The following is a 15,967-nucleotide window of genomic DNA, read 5'->3' as shown; positions in this document are numbered from 1 at the left end:
TTGATACATGTGTGAATACATAGACAAAACAAAGTGTCCCTAGTATGCCTCTACTTGACTAGATCGTTAATCAAAGATGGTTAAGTTTCCTAACCATAGACATGTGTTTTCATTTGATGAACGTGATCACATCATTAGGAGAATGATGTGATGGACAAGACCCTTCCGTTAGCTTAGCATAATGATCGTTAAGTTTTATTGCTATTGCTTTCTTCATGACTTATACATATTCCTCTCATTATGAGATTATGCAACTCCCGGATACCGGAGGAACACCTTATGTGCTATCAAACGTCACAACGTAACTGGGTGATTATAAAGGTGCTCTATAGGTGTCTCCGAAGGTGTTTGTTGGGTTGGCATAGATCGAGATTAGGATTTGTCACTCCGAGTATCGGAGAGGTATCTCTGGGCTCTCTCGGTAATGCACATCACTATAAGCCTTGCAAGCAATGTGACCAATGAGTTAGTTGCGGGATGATGCATTATGGAATGAGTAAAGAGACTTGCCGGTAACGAGATTGAACTAGGTATAAGGATACTGACGATCGAATCTCGGGCAAGTAACATAGCGATGACAAAGGGAATAACGTATGTTGTTTTGCGGTTTTGACCGATAAAGATCTTCCTAGAATATGTAGGAACCAATATGAGCATCCAGGTTCCGCTATTGGTTATTGACCAGAGATGTGTCTCGGTCATGTCTACATAGTTCTCGAACCCGTAGGGTCCGCATGCTTAACGTTCGATGACGATTTGTATTATGAGTTATGTGTTTTGGTGACCGAAGTTTGTTCGGAGTCCCGGATGAGATCACGGACATGACGAGGAGTCTCAAAATGGTCGAGAGGTAAAGATTGATATACTGGAAAGCAGTATTCGGACACCGGAAGGGTTCCGGAGTGTATCGGGTACATACCGAAGTACAGGAGGGGTTACCGGAACCCCCCGGGGAAAGATATGGGCCATATGGGCCATACGAGGGAGGCTAACCAGCCCACAAGGGCTGGTGCGCCCCCCCCCCATAAGGGAGGAGGCCGAATTGGATTAGGGAAGGGGGCGCCACCTCCCCCCCCCTTCCTTCTCCTACTCCCTCTCCTTTCCCCCTTTCCCCCTCTGGAAGGAGGAAAAAGGGGGGATCCTACTAGGACTGGAGTCCTAGTAGGACTCCCCTCTCCCTGGCGCGCCCTTGTTGGCCGGCCTCCTCCTCCCCTCCTTTATATACGGGGCAAGGGGGCACCCCAAAGTACATCAGTTATTCTCTTAGACGTGTGTGGTGCCCCCCTCCACAGTTTACTCCTCCGGTCATAGCGTCGTAGTGCTTAGGTGAAGCCCTGCGCGGATCACATCAGCATCACCGTCACCACGCCTTTGTGCTGACGGAACTCTCCCTCGACCCTCTGCTAGATCAAGAGTTCGAGGGACGTCATCGAGCTGAACGTGTGCAGAACTCGGAGGTGTCGTACGTTCGATGCTTGATCGGTTGGATCGCTAAGACGTTCGACTACATCAACCGCGTTAAGCTAACGCTTCCGCTTTCGGTCTACGAGGGTACGTGGACACACTCTTCCCCTCTCGTTGTTATGCATCTCCTAGATAGATCTTGCGTGATCGTAGGAAATTTTTTGAAATTGCATGCTACGTTCCCCAACACATAGATCATGGACATGTGCGTGAAAGTTTGAGTCCTTGTGCCGTACCGGTCATTCTTGTGCCAGAAAGAGACGGTAGCTTTCGCATGTGTTCTGATTGTAGACCCATCAATGTTGTCACCGTTAGATATAGGCATCCCATTCCACGCCTTGATGATATGTTAGATGAGTTTAGCGGTGCCACTATTTTCTCAAAAATTGATCTTAAAAGTGGTGACTATCAAATCCACATACAAGAAGGTGATGAATGGAAAACCGCTTTCAAAACAAAGTTTGGTTTGTATGAGTGGTTAGTTATGCCTATGGGTTTATCGGAATCACCCGGTACTTTCATGCGTCTTATGCATTATGTGCTTCGTCCTTACATTGGTGTGTTTGTTGTGGTCTACTTTGCCGAGATTCTTGTGTTTAGCAAATCCCTCAAAGAGCATGTGAATCATCTTAGGGCCGTTTTGCAAACTCTTAGAAAAGAGCGTCTCTATGCAAATATGGAGAAATGCACTTTTGGTGTTGACAAGATAGTTTTTTTGGGCTTTGTTGTGTCTTCCAAGGGAGTTCATGTAGATGAGTCTAAAATTGAAGCAATTAAAACTTGGCCCCAACCCACGAATTTGCAACAAGTGCGTAGTTTCCTTGGTCTAGCGAGTTTTTATCGTCGCTTTGTGAAAGACTTTAGCACTATTTCTGCATTGTTGCATGCTTTGAGTAAGAAAAATGCACCTTTTGTTTGGGGACCATCTCAATCTACCGCATTTGATGAGCTCAAATCTTTGCTTACACATGCCCCAATTCTTGCCTTACCCGATTTCACCGAAACTTTTGAGGTTCATTGTGAGCTAGTGGTCATGGGATTGGTGGAGTCTTGATGCAAGAAAAGCGACCCATTGCATATTTTAGTGAAAAACTTTCCGGTGCTCAACTTAACTATCCCATATATGACAAAGAATTGTATGCTTTAGTGCGAGTATTGCATGTTTGGGAACATTATCTTCGCCCACGTGAATTTGTCATACATACCGATCATGAGACTCTAAAGTACCTTAAGGGTCAAACTAAGTTGAATAAACGGCATGCTAAATGGAGTGAATCTATTGAGTCTTTTCCTTATGTGATCAAGTACATTAAAGTCAAAGAAAATGTTGTGGCGGATGCTCTTTCCCGCGCATATGCATGCTTGTTACTACACTTGAGTTAAATGTGATTGGCTTTGAGCATATTAAAGATCTTTATGCGAATGATCCTTCTTTTGCACTTCCTCATGCCAAATGTCTTACTCACACTTGTTGGGAGAACTTTTATATCAAAGATGGCTACCTTATGCGTGCTAACAAACTTTGTATACCCGAGTCTTCTCTTCGTTTGTTGTTTTTGCAAGAGGCTCACGGAGGTGGAATCATGGAACATTTTGGACGCGACAAGATCTTCGCCACTCTCTCCTTCAAGTACTTTTGGCCAAAGATGTTCCGCGACGTGGCACGCTTCACCAACAAATGCTCTACTTGCCGCAAAGCTAAGACCAAAGCCCAATCTCATGGTTTACATATGCCACTTCCAATTCCATATCAACCATGGGAGGATATTAGTATGGATTTCGTACTTGGTTTGCTTAAAAATCGAAATGAAAAGGATTCCATCTTTGTTGTTGTGGACCGATTCTCAAAAATGGCACATTTCATACCATGCAACAAGATAGACGATGCCCCTCATGGCTACTTTTGCTCGGTGAGATTCGATCTAGCTAGAAAAACAGGCTGAAGGGCAAAATCGTCCGCAACAGTTTGAGATGTGCGCCAAGCCAAGAAAATAGAGATAACTGATCACTTTATGCCTTTTGTTTAGCTATCAACTTCTAAGTGTGTCATTTTATCAAAGAAAATGAAATGTGCGACATAGGATCAAAGTATCATGTGAGAAGTGTGCCATTTTGTCAAATTTATTTTCCTTCTTTGTACATATCGCTTTTGCAAATATTAGTTTATTTATATTTATATTTAATCAAAAAATATTTGGTTCTGCGATTCCCACATCCCAAAAAAATACATCGGCATCTCATAGCAATGACAGAACTTATTTTTCAAGAGGAAAATTCAAAAAGTTTCCGCTCCATTTTTGGCACGCACGACTAGACCGGATATTTTATGCAGACAGAAAAGTCTTGTTTTGGCTCTTTCAAAAGAGAAGTCAATGTGTGAATAGTTCTTCACCTCGCATCTCGTTACATGCTCTCGGTTCAGTCAAGGTAGAATATTATTCCAAAACTCCGTGTATCAACCAACACCTAATACATGACGCTTCTTTATTTTAGAGGACCTCCATTCAATTGAGGTGTTTGTAAATTTGATTTACCATTTTATCAGGGCCAATAATTTTTCAAGGAGCACTCGTTCAGTTCAGGTATTAGTGGATTTAATTTATGATTTTGACTGGGTAATGATTTCTCAAATTAGTCAGCAACAAGCAACCTAAAAACACATCAGTCCCGCGCATTATCTCATCACCTAAAAAAAATCTAACATATGACACTGTAACACCAACATAGATATGGCCACCAGCCCAAGAAATTTCCCACATAAGTACTCCCTAGTGTAAAAAACGCTGTAAAAAACGCTCTTATATTATGGGACGGAGGGAGTAGTAGATAACACAAAATTACACTGCCAAAAAGCCCAACAACACACCGCATTATATATACAAAATAAAACACACATCATCTTTTTCACCCACCAAACCAAACCAATAATAAAAATAAAACGCATACCATCTTCTCACTGTGCCGAACCAAATAACAAATTTTTAATGAAATCTCAACAACAACAACGACCCAGCCGTTCTATTATCAGATGATATCTTAACTACGGGGCTATTTGGTTCCCAGTCATAGATTGCCACGCCAAAGCTGTTACGGGCACACCTCCTTAGGCAGGTGTTTGGTGCTGTATGCAGGTTTGGCTCGCCACAGTGCAAAGGAGCTTCTGCAGCAGAGATTCTCAAGATATGTGGCGCCCATTTTGCCCGCCACACTTCCTGTGGCGTGCCACGGGTGTGGCTAACACCTCAACTTAGGTGTGGCGATTTTAGCGTGCAATGCACATCAAAGACAGAACTCATCATAGACGACAGGTTAGCACGATACGATGGCCAACATTCGGAACAAATCAAATGCCGACAGGTTAGCACGATATGATGGCCAACATTCGGAACAAATCAAATGCGCAGTGCGCATGGAAAAATTAATGCAACGCAGTTGCTCCTTTCGGGGCCAAGATTCTCGATCCACATGGAACACAAAGATGTTAAGAACTGATCAATGGATAAAAAGTGAACAGCACGACACCACACCCCTCTGTACCACCTAAATGGAATCATCTAAAATTAATACCCCGACAGATCACCCAAACAAATTGCATACAGTCGAATTCAATGGCAAGATTTGCTCACTTGCTGTTCCGGGTGGTATATTACTGAACAGGCAAAGCTATTCAACAACCTTGGAAACCTTGGGAACCACCACCGGAAATGTGTCGATCTCGTCCATCCAGGGGTTGTTCTGCTCCTTCGCAGGGTTCACTGACCTGAGCGCCTTCCAGACAGCGCTGTTGCACTTGAACCCCGAACCGAACGCTATCTGCCAGATCCTGTCGCGCCTCCTGATCCTCCCCTTGGCCTCGCTGTAGGCCAGCTCGTACCAGAGCGAGCTGCTGGACGTGTTGCCGAACCGGAAGAGAGTCATCCGGGACGGCTCCATGTGCCAGTCGGTGAGGTCCATGTTCTTCTCTATCTCATCAAGCACAGCGCGCCCACCAGCGTGGATGCAGAAGTGCTCGAATGCCAGCTTGAAGTCAGGAATGTATGGCTTGATCTTCATCTTGAACAGCTTCTTGCCAACCAATGTGACCATGAACAGCAGCTGCTCCGAGAATGGTAACACAAGCGGGCCAAGCGTTGTGATGTTCGTCTTGAGCGCATCCCCAGCCACCGCCATGAGGTCCTTGGATAGTGCCACGCCAACCTTGCCGCTATCATCCTCCTCCTGGGTGACACAGCTGAAGCACTTGTCATCTGCACCCTTGTGAGTCCTCACAGTGTGTACCAGCTCGTACTTGGACCTCCTCCTGTCTGACCGCTTGTTCGACAGAAGGATCGCAGCGCAGCCCATCCGGAACAGGCAATTTGACACAAGCATCGACCGGTTGTTCCCAAAATACCAATTCAGGGTAATGTTCTCCGTGCTGACCACCATTGCATACGAGTTGGGGTGCACCTGGAGCAAATCCTTGGCCAGATCTATGGACAGGAGCCCGGCACTGCACCCCATTCCTCCCAGATTGTAGCTGACTATGTTCCCTCTCAGCTTGTAATGGTTCACCACCATGGCGGACAGTGACGGTGTTGGGTTGAACAGGCTGCAATTCACAACAAGAATCCCAATGTCCTTGGGCTTCACCCCGGTCTTGGCGAGCATGTTGTCGATGGCACCGAACATGCAGACCTGCGCCTCTTGGCGCGCCAATTCCATGGAGGGGTTGGGCGGCACGGTGACCAAGGCGGGAGGGATGTAAGTGTCCTCGCCCAAACCCGAGCGCTCGAGGATCTTGCGCTGGAAATCGAGGTTGGCTTCGGTGAAGTTGCCGGTGAGCTTGGAGCAGCGCATGAAGGTTTCACGCGAGCACCGGCGCTCCGGGCCGGGCTTGTAGCAGCCGAAGTCGACGAGGTAGACGGAGCGCGGGCGGGTGAGGAAGTAGACGGTGGAGAGGAAGACGAGGAGCGTGGAGCAGGCGATGACGGAGAGGAGGTTGAAGCGGAGGTGCGTCCACAGGTCGGCGACGTCGCCCGGAGAGAGCGTCGAGAGGTGGACGGCGATGAGCACGATGAGCGGGGTGAGCAGGAGGTACATGCCGTGGGTGATGAGGTAGTGGTACCCCAGCTTGACGTACTTGAGCCGCACCGACTGCAGGAAGTCCGGCAGCCGACGCGACGGCGACGGCGAGCTCGCGCCTTCGCCGGCGCTGGCACCGGCACCGGCCGGCGGCGTGCTGTCCTCCATCGACATGGTGCCCCTGCGGATCGAGGAAACGCAGATTTCCGTGGGTCAGATAAACGGCGGAAGAAATTCAAAATGCGAGATCTGGCAGCTGAAAGTTTTAACCCCTAGTAAATTCTAGACGGCAAAACGAATCTTGTATTGCCCCGGCACGAAGGTGCGAATCGAGATGCGTTTCGAGTTCATGGCCGCCTACCTCCCCTCCCTCCCTCGGCCACCCACGAGGCAGTCCACGGCCGATAATAATAATACAATAAAAATACAGTATGTAATTCAGAACGGAAATGACACAGACGGATTCCGAAGCATACCGCTCAAATGGCCGGAGCGACGATCAGCGCCGCCGGGCTCCGCCTCGGAGACGGCGCCGGGTCCTCCTCCTCCGCCTTCTTCTGGCGCCGCACTCGTCTCTCTCCTGAACTTGCCGTCGCGAGCAACACGGGAGGGGGGGAGGGGAAGGGAAACGGAAGCCGGCATTTAATAGATGGCACGAGGGGGAATAATCGTGGTGGCCCACCAGTCGGCGACGGGGACGGCCAGCTTGGATGCAGCCGGCGGCTCGCGACGGACGGCTGGAATGGATCGTGGGGCGACGACCGGGCGGCCCGCGTCTGACTGGGCTGTTTAGTTGGGTACAGTTTAATGTACCCGTAAGGGCGATCTGTTCCGCGGCCACGTGGGGCCTCGCATGCGCTGGTTCGCTGGGCTGTGCGTGGGGTGTCAGTGACAGCTGTGCGTGATTCGCTGCTTTGGAGGAGCTGGGGTATGGGTTTGGCGGAGAGAACGTGGTGGGAGCGGGCGAGCGAGCGATTGGAGTTTTCCGGCGGAACTGCCGGCCCGCGTTGGAACGCGATGTAACGACATCCGCGAATATTACTGAGCTGACTGTATTTTTTAAAAACAAAACACAGTGGTTCCCATGTTCTCTTTTTCTTCTGCAGATTTCAGGGACAGCTCGCCACATGCTGCAACCTCTGCATTCCAGCGTATTTTGCGAACAATATCACAGACCAACATATTCTTCTTTTGAAAAAACACGTCTCCCTTGCCGGACGAGGATTTAAAGCTCTCAGAGCATCTCCAGCCGCGTCCCCAACATGATCCGCCAGGCGATTTTTTAGCCGGCGCTCAAAAATTGGCCTAGTTGCACCCTCAGGAGCCTGTTTTTCACCGGTTTGGGCCGAAACTGGCGCCGACGGACCCCGGCCGAACCCGGCGTGCTACATAAGCAGCCGCCTCCCCTTGCCTGTGCGCCGCCGCCGCCGACGTTCCTCCCCTCTCTCCTAGTGCCCAGCCGCGACGATGGGCGAGAGGTTCCCCGGCGATGGGGCGGCGGCCAATGGCTTCAGTCGCCGCTCGTTGCACGAGTGGGAAGCCTACCTGATGTTCGAGGCCAACGTCTCGGCGCCTCCCGACATGCGCGCGTCGGGGCAGTGGAAGCTCAGCGCCGGTGGCGTTCCCATTCCCCTGCTGCCCGACGTCACCGTGCGCGCCGACTACTTCGCCGACGAGGTCGACCGCGTGCTGGCATCGCTGACGGAGGAGCAGCAGGCCCTCCCGCAGTACGCCGCCGGCAACCACGAGGCATGGGCGTCGTACTTCCAGCGCCGGGAAGCGGAACGGCTGGCCTCCACCAATGGGGCGCCGGTGGTGCGGGGAACCAAGAACAGCGAGGGCCGCCGCCAGTGGTGGGGCGCCCCCGGGCGCACTCTCCATGCCGTCCTCCAGCACCTCGAGGGCGGCAACGACCCGCCATTCACGTACCCTGCCGCCCCGGTCCCCCGCCGGAGCGGCGGCCAATGGATGCCAAGGAGGGTCGGCTCCTCTTCTTCCTCCTCCCGCTCCTTCTCCCAGTCCTTCGGGTCGTCGGCGTTGTTCGACGTCAAGGCCGAGCCCGCGGAGACCGCGGAGACGCCGCTCGGCCGGCGCACCCGCAACGCCGACATCGTCATCAACGAGGGCGGGCGCGCCTCCTCCTCGGCTCCTGCCCGCTTCGTCAAGCCGAAGACGGAGCCGGGGCTCGCCGCCGTGAAGACGAAGCCAGGGCTCGCCGGCGTGAAGGAGGAGCCAGGGCTCGACGACGCGGCGGCCTTGAAGTGGACGCGCGAAGACTGGGCGTGGACGGAGCTGGAGCGCCAGCGCCGCACCTTTGATCAGTTAGCCACTCGGCGCCGTGGCCGCGATGAGGGAGGCGTCGTCATCCTCGACGACGACAGCGACGACGACGCGCCGCCACCGGTCCGCCAGGGCGACCGCGGACAGGGGTCCAGCGGGGACGGCAGCGTGAAGGAGGAGAAGGACGACGAGGACAACAGCGACGGCGGCGACTTCGCCTCTCTCAGCGCGTTATTCGGCCTGTAGTCGTGGCCTCTTTGTTTCTTTCTAAGGATTTTACCTATGTAATAAAAACTATTTTAGTTCGCCGAAGTAATATATTGTTTCACAGAATATTTGTCCCGTTCGCTGAATTTTAGTCAAATAAATGTTCAAAAAAGTTTAAAATAGGCGCCTGGGGCCGACCCTGGGGGCGTCGGCTGGGAACCCGATGGCCCCCAGGCCAATTTTAGCGCCAGTTTTTCGAGCCGCCTGGGAGGCCAGCGGCTGGAGATGCTCTTAGGTGCTCCGCACCCTCATATGAACATTTCGTTCAAAAAAATACCGAGAAATTTAAAAAAAAATCTGAAATTTTGGGATATCAAACCTGGGTTTCCAACCTACCTCCGTGTGAAATTTCATGAAAAAATACCAGAAAACGTATTCGTGGCAAAAAAGACAAAAAATTCATATGTATAGAAAAACACTGTTTGGATGGATTTTTGTTCGAATAGTATTTCCTTCGCCATGGATACATTTTTTGGTATTTTTTCACGAAATTTCACACAGGAGTAGATCGGGGACCCGGGTTTGGTATCCACAAAATTTAGATTTTTTTTAATTTTTTTAAATATTTTTTACGATTAATTTTCATATAGCGGTGTGGAGCACCCAAGAGCTCCTGTGTATTTTACCTCCATTGCCAGTATACCTGGCCATGGGCCGGGCCGGGCCAGGCCTTAAAAAGCCCACGGTAGAAAACTGAGGCCCAGGCGCTACCATTAGGCCTACTTTTCAAGCCCAAGCACGGCCCATCTGGTAAAAAGCCCTCAAAAGCCCTTAGGGCTTAGGGCCGTGGGCCGGGCCTCTTCCTTAAAATGCCAATATGCCAAGCCCAAGCCCATCCAGGCCCTGCTGGTGGGCTCAAAACTCAGGCCCAAGCCCGGCCCACGGGCAAGCCCATCGGGCCTAGGCCCTGGATTTTAGGGCCGGGCCTGGGTGGGCCGACAGGGCCGGGCTGGAGATGGCCAGGACTACTTGCCACACTATGTCACAAAATTATTATTGTCTTGCTTGTGGACCCACCTGTCAGTCGGCGGAACTATAACCCGCTTGTGGCAAACTTGTGGACCTTCTTCCGCTACGAGAGTACATGAAGAACGTCAACATGTCTCCCATGGGGGCTTCCCTCTTGCCACGGTCTAAAGAGATGTTGCTACTTGAAACGGAAGCATCGTTGCTCCAAAGTACGATTGGGGTGGAGTAAAAGCTCGTAGCTCACGAGTTTGATGAGCGATTTGTATCTCAACTAGCTAAAACTCATAGCTTGTTTTTTTATGAAAATAGTGAATCACTGGTTTTGGCCCAACAAACTTAAGCTACAACATTTTATAGCATCTTAACCCATCTATCCATTCTAAGGGCGTGTTCGAGTCCTCTCCAGCTTCACAAAACTCCACAGATTCAACTTCTCAACCTCGCTTCTACCTTCATGTAGCGATTCCTGGAGCGTTCGGGACATCGGCAACTTCTCCCACAGTTGTAGCCCAACTGAGATGGTTGTGGCCTGTTAGGCATAGGTTGGGTCGACTGGATGCAGCCCAATTAGGAGGGGGTAGCGGTACAAGCGAGGATTCACATAACGATTCAAGAGGTTCTGCTTCTTTTCGAGGGGAGCCAACGAAGTGGTATCTTTGGCGGTGGCAGTTCGCTGTAAATAGAGCGAACTCCATGCTTCACGTTTCGGTGGAGCTGGGCCGGCCTTGCTTCTCTTTTTTACACGTAGGGAACGAGCAGCTTCGCGAATCCAGCTTCTTGGACTAAAACCGTTCGGGACAATTTCATTTGTGAAGTTTTTGAAGCATGGAGGTGGAGGACATCAGAACAGGCCCTAAGTGTCCCGACTCAGCCCATAGGTTGAAGCAACTAGCACAGCTCCTCCCATGGTCGCCTTCTCGCTTTCATAGAAAATCACAATCGCACTCGCTCATAAGCCGTAACACCCCATTGCTGAAGCAGAAGAGTTAATGATGTTAACAAACGGTTGTGAGCTTAACGAGCTTCAAATGAACCGATTTGAGCATGGTTTTTTACCTGTTAAGCTTGTCGAGCCGAGACTCAATGAGCCAAGGAGCTCGTAATCCACCTGACAATACCAGAAACCGTTAGTAGTCCCCATAGGGTAGTATGCGAAATCGGAAATACCAGAGAGGGTCGCATGCGAGCCGTTTACCCAAGTTAGGGCCCTCATCGTCAAGGTAATACCCTACTCCTGCTTTAATTTGGATTGATATGCGGCGGTTACCTCATATAGGCGGTTACAAAGGTGGTTGAGATGGATCTATCGAGATTATGATTGAGAAGGTAATGATCCTCGAACTACCCTTGGCCTTGTCTTATAAAACAGGATGAGGCCTAGGGTTACACGGGTTGCTACCGGCTTAGAGCCACGATCAGAGTAGGAGTCCTCAACTTGCATGCCAAGATGATGATGTTCTAGAAGGTGGCATCCTGGCAGGGCAAGGGGCCTGGGCCAGGTCGTGGCCTACTGGGCCCCGAGGCTAGTCTAGTGAGCTGCTTCCTAGCCGGTAGGCCACCCTGATACTATACACCGTCCGTAGCCCCTAAGCTTGTCAAGAATTTGCTCGCTCATTCCTCTATGTCGCCTGGGACGAAACCATGATGAGCTCCTTATTTTTTTGTTCAGGTAGTATTGTGGATATAATCCTAACAATATTAGAGGGGTATGAATGTAGAGACAATCGTATCTAGCGAACAGTGTGATTGGGAGTACGCTCAAGGAACTATACAAGTTCGGGCCCTCTGCGGTGGAGGTAATACCCTACTCCTGTGGTGATCTTCGCTCTTGGAGTCGGGTACAACGAGTGTGTTGGGAAACTGAAAGTGCAACTAATCCCGAGGTGGTTTTGGTAATTCATAACAACATATATCTCATTGAACTAATATCCATTGAAAATAAATATTTCAGGATGTTCAATGCATGGCATGGCATGACATAGAGATGTGGACCCCTCAAAATGCTAAGGACAAGGATTGGCAAAAGCTTAAGACTCTACATTTTTATTTAAGTGATCCGAGATCACATTGAGTCCATAGGAAAGCCAATACTATTAAAAGGGGATGAGGTGTTGCTTAATGGTCTGCTTGCTCAAAGTGCTTAGTGATCTTGCTCCAAAACCCTCCGCCACTTTCTCTATCCAAATATGTCCAAAACCTAAACTCCAACTCGGCCCCACCGATATTTCCATCCAGAGCCACCTAGTTCATCTTGACATAGCCAGTGCCAAAAACCCTAATAGTTCGGTCACACCGATATGGATTTCGGTCTCACCAAGATGGCCTTGCCAGCGCTCTGTGACTTGTTGCAATCACTTCAGTCTCATCGATATGTTACAATCGGTCCCACCGAGTTGGCTTGACTGACTCTCTATTGCTCATTGCACTCACTTCGGTCTGACCGAGTTGATGCAATCGGTGCCACCGAGATGAAGTTTGCCCTAAGCCTAGCACATTGGTCCCACCGAGTTGTTCCCGTCGTTCCCACCGAGATTCCTAACATTCATATATTTGTACAGATCGGTGCCACCGAGTTTTCTGCTCGGTGCCACCGAGATGGGTCAAAAGTGTGTAACGGTTGGATTTTGTGTGGAGGCTATATATACCCCTCCACCCCCTTCTTCTCATTGAGGAGAGCCATCAGAACATGCCTACACTTCCACCATTCATTTTCTGAGAGAGAACCACCTACTCATGTGTTGAGATCAAGATATTCCATTCCTACTAGAGGGAGTCCTGGATTAGGGGGTCCTCGGGTGTCCGGGTTGTGTGATATGGGCCGGACTGATGGGCCGTGAAAATACAAGGTAGAAGGCCTTCCCCCGTGTCCGGAGATTTGCGTCCAGATATGTAATTTCCTTCTTCTGCAAGTCGACTCTGTACAACCCTAGGACCCTCCGGTGTATATATAAACTGGATGGTTTAGTCCGTAGAGGCTATCAAAATTCATATAGGCTAGAACTCTAGGGTTTTGGCCATTATGATCTCGAGGTAGATCAACTCTTGTAACCCCTATACTCATCAAAGGCAATCAAGCAGGAAGTAGGGTTTTACCTCCATTAAGAGGGCTCGAACCTAGGTAAACATTGTGTCCCCTTTGTCTCCTATTACCTTCGATCCTCAGACGCATAGTTCGGGACCCCCTACCCGAGATCGGCCGGTTTTGACACCGACATTAGTGCTTTCATTGAGAGTTCCACTGTGTCGTCACCAGAAGGTTTGATGGCTCGTTTGATCATCAACAACGATGTTGTTTTCGGGAAACTTTCCTCCCTGGTTAACTTTTCGTGCTTGGCGGCTTCGCGCTGCGTGCCAATTCAATCGGCCACCTTGAACAGATCGATAGCTATGCCCCTGGTCAGCAGATCAGGTTCGAAAATCTGAATTACGTCGCTGATATCCGAGGAGACTTAATCTTCGAAGGATTCTCGGCCCCGATCGCTCCTCACCTACAAGAAGGAAACCTGCCGGATCCACTATCTGGCCTCGTGCGAGAGTCAGCAATCATCCCTGCCCTGGCCTTAGATCCAGAGCAGACCACCTCATCCGAAGGTGGGAGTTTTAAACCCACCGGACCCTCTCCTGCTATGGAACACCCTGCTGGAGACCCAGAGGCGGCAACATTGTCGGCAAGCCTGGAATCAAGCCGGACTCTCCCCATCATCGGAGAGCCGAACTCACCTCTGGAAGCTAGCTCCGAACTCTCAAAGTCTGTGCCCATTGAGCATGGCCAAGTGGCATGTACCATGCCCGGCCCCACAGGACCTCGGTTCCCCGTCTGGCCTTCGCTCCTAAGTGAGGCCTTGGACTTAATGCGATCTCTCGCCACTACGGAAGTATCGCTTCCGAACTACGCCCAGCCCGAACTAGGGGCTGAGTGCAGGGAATTTTGCATCCACCCACTTGGTAGCCACAGTCGAAGACTTAACCGACATGCTCGACTACGCCTCCGAAGACATCGACGGTATGGACAACGATGCCGGAGCCGAACCAGGCCAAAACCCGCCTATCACTGGGCGTTGGACTGCCACTTCTACATACAACATGCATATGGTGGATACACCCAAAGAGGAGGACGACAACAATTAGGATCCGATTGAGGACAAGCCCGTCGAGGTACCACCAAAGCATTGACGTCAGCGGCGCCGTTCATGACCGCGATGGGAAAAAGAAAGTAACACCGGCACCAGAGACAATGACACTCCGGAGAATGCCAAAGACTCTGACCACCCCATCGAGCCTGCCATAGAACAGGATGATTGGGAAGACGGACAAGTCAATCTAGACGAACTTGCGGAGAATGAGGATTTGGAGGATAGTAACTATCTACCGGCCTCCAAGGAAGAAGTCAGCCTCGGCAACGAAGATTTCATCGTACCATAGGAACCCCTCAAGCAAGAACGCTTCAAGCAACAGCTCATCGCCATGGCGAGGAGCCTCGAAAAGAAACAACAACAGCTTCAGGCCGAACAGGATACGCTCAACGACAGATGGACCCAGGTCCTAGCTGCCGAGGAATATGGCCTCGAGCACCCAACAAAGAGTTATCCGAAGCATTGGCTACTGCCACAATTCAATGACGAGGCCCTTGAGCCAATACCGTCAAGATATAATCATGCAGATGAACCTGACCGACCACCACGTGGACGAGACAAAGCGGCTGCTTACGCCGAACATCAGCCCGCGCCACCCAGACGTCGAGGCAAAGAGGTAGCGGTCCCAGGTTACACCTATGACTTACGTCAGGACCTGGACAATAGAGCTGGCCAGACCAGATCAATCTACGGATCAAGGGGTTGTGCTCCAACAAGAGACGATGACCATCAAGCTTGGCATGACAAGCATAACCAAACCCGGGCGGAAAACCCAACAAGGATGTCATCCGAGCTCCATCGGGACGTTGCCCGATATAGAGGCGCTGCACACCCCTTGTGCTTCACCGATGAGGTAATGCAACATCAATTCCCAGAAGGGTTCAAACCCGTAAACATTGAAGCATATGATGGAACGACAGATCTCCCTGTATGGATTGAAGATTTTCTTCTCCATATTCACATGGCTCGTGGCGACGACCTCCACTACAAAAAAATACACTTCCGTGATGATACGTGTTTGTCACAGTAGGTCACGTTTTCTGTCATGCATGTACATCCATGACAAATTTATGACAGAATCAAGATAGTCATACTTGTGCTGTCGTAGAAGTGTTCCATGACATTACCAAAATTATCATCACGGAAGTGTCCACTTCCATGACGATAAATCGAGCATCATAGAAGTGCTTTCGTCAAGGGTGACCGACACGTGGCATCCACCGTAACGGGACGCCGTTAAGCTATCGGGTCCGGTTTTGGATCCGATAACCCGTTAACAGCCCGGACCAATGGGAATTTTCCACATGTAAAATTCTCATTGGCCGGAGGAAACACGTGTCGGCTCAACGTTCGGACAGATGTCATCCACTCATTGGACAGGAGGCGCCTATGATATGTCGACACGTGGCACGACCCAATAGAGGCCCATTCCAGTGAAAAGGCCGGCCTAGCTAAAGGCCCACCATGTTTTTTCAGACACTAGTGGGCTGGCCCATTAACAGCCTGACGTGTTTTGGGCCGAATTATGACCCATATCGGATCAGGCCCGTTAACAGGCCACTGTTCTTTTGGGCCCATTCTAAGACAGGTTTGTATTTCAGCCTGTCAAATGCTCATTAACCAGTTCACCCCGATAATAGTTTCAGCCTGTTAGCGGCCCGTGGTGCATCTGGGACGTTGTGGGCTCGGTTTAACTTTAGGCCCTCTAATGGCCCATGCAAAAACTGGGCTATTTCTTGTCCGAAGTAACTTTAGGCCTCTTAACGGCCCGTAGTCTTCGTGGATAAATT

At 50.3% G+C, this 15,967-nt stretch overlaps 1 protein-coding gene across 1 annotated transcript; it reads right to left on the bottom strand.

Moving 5' to 3' along the window:
- Positions 1-4,945: 4,945 nt before the first annotated feature.
- Positions 4,946-7,162, bottom strand: LOC123144345 (3-ketoacyl-CoA synthase 11). Its single transcript, XM_044563446.1, has 2 exons — positions 7,005-7,162; positions 4,946-6,709 (listed from the first exon to the last, which is right to left on the bottom strand). The coding sequence occupies exon 2, from the start codon at positions 6,700-6,702 to the stop codon at positions 5,128-5,130; it is 1,575 nt and encodes a 524-aa protein (XP_044419381.1). The 5' UTR covers positions 6,703-6,709; positions 7,005-7,162; the 3' UTR covers positions 4,946-5,127.
- Between the last annotated feature and the right edge of the window lie 8,805 nt (positions 7,163-15,967).

Source organism: Triticum aestivum, chromosome 6D (assembly GCF_018294505.1).
Source record: "Triticum aestivum cultivar Chinese Spring chromosome 6D, IWGSC CS RefSeq v2.1, whole genome shotgun sequence".
NCBI lineage: Eukaryota > Viridiplantae > Streptophyta > Magnoliopsida > Poales > Poaceae > Triticum > Triticum aestivum.
Note: the sequence above shows the minus strand (reverse complement) of the source record. Positions and strands in the feature narration are given on the sequence as shown.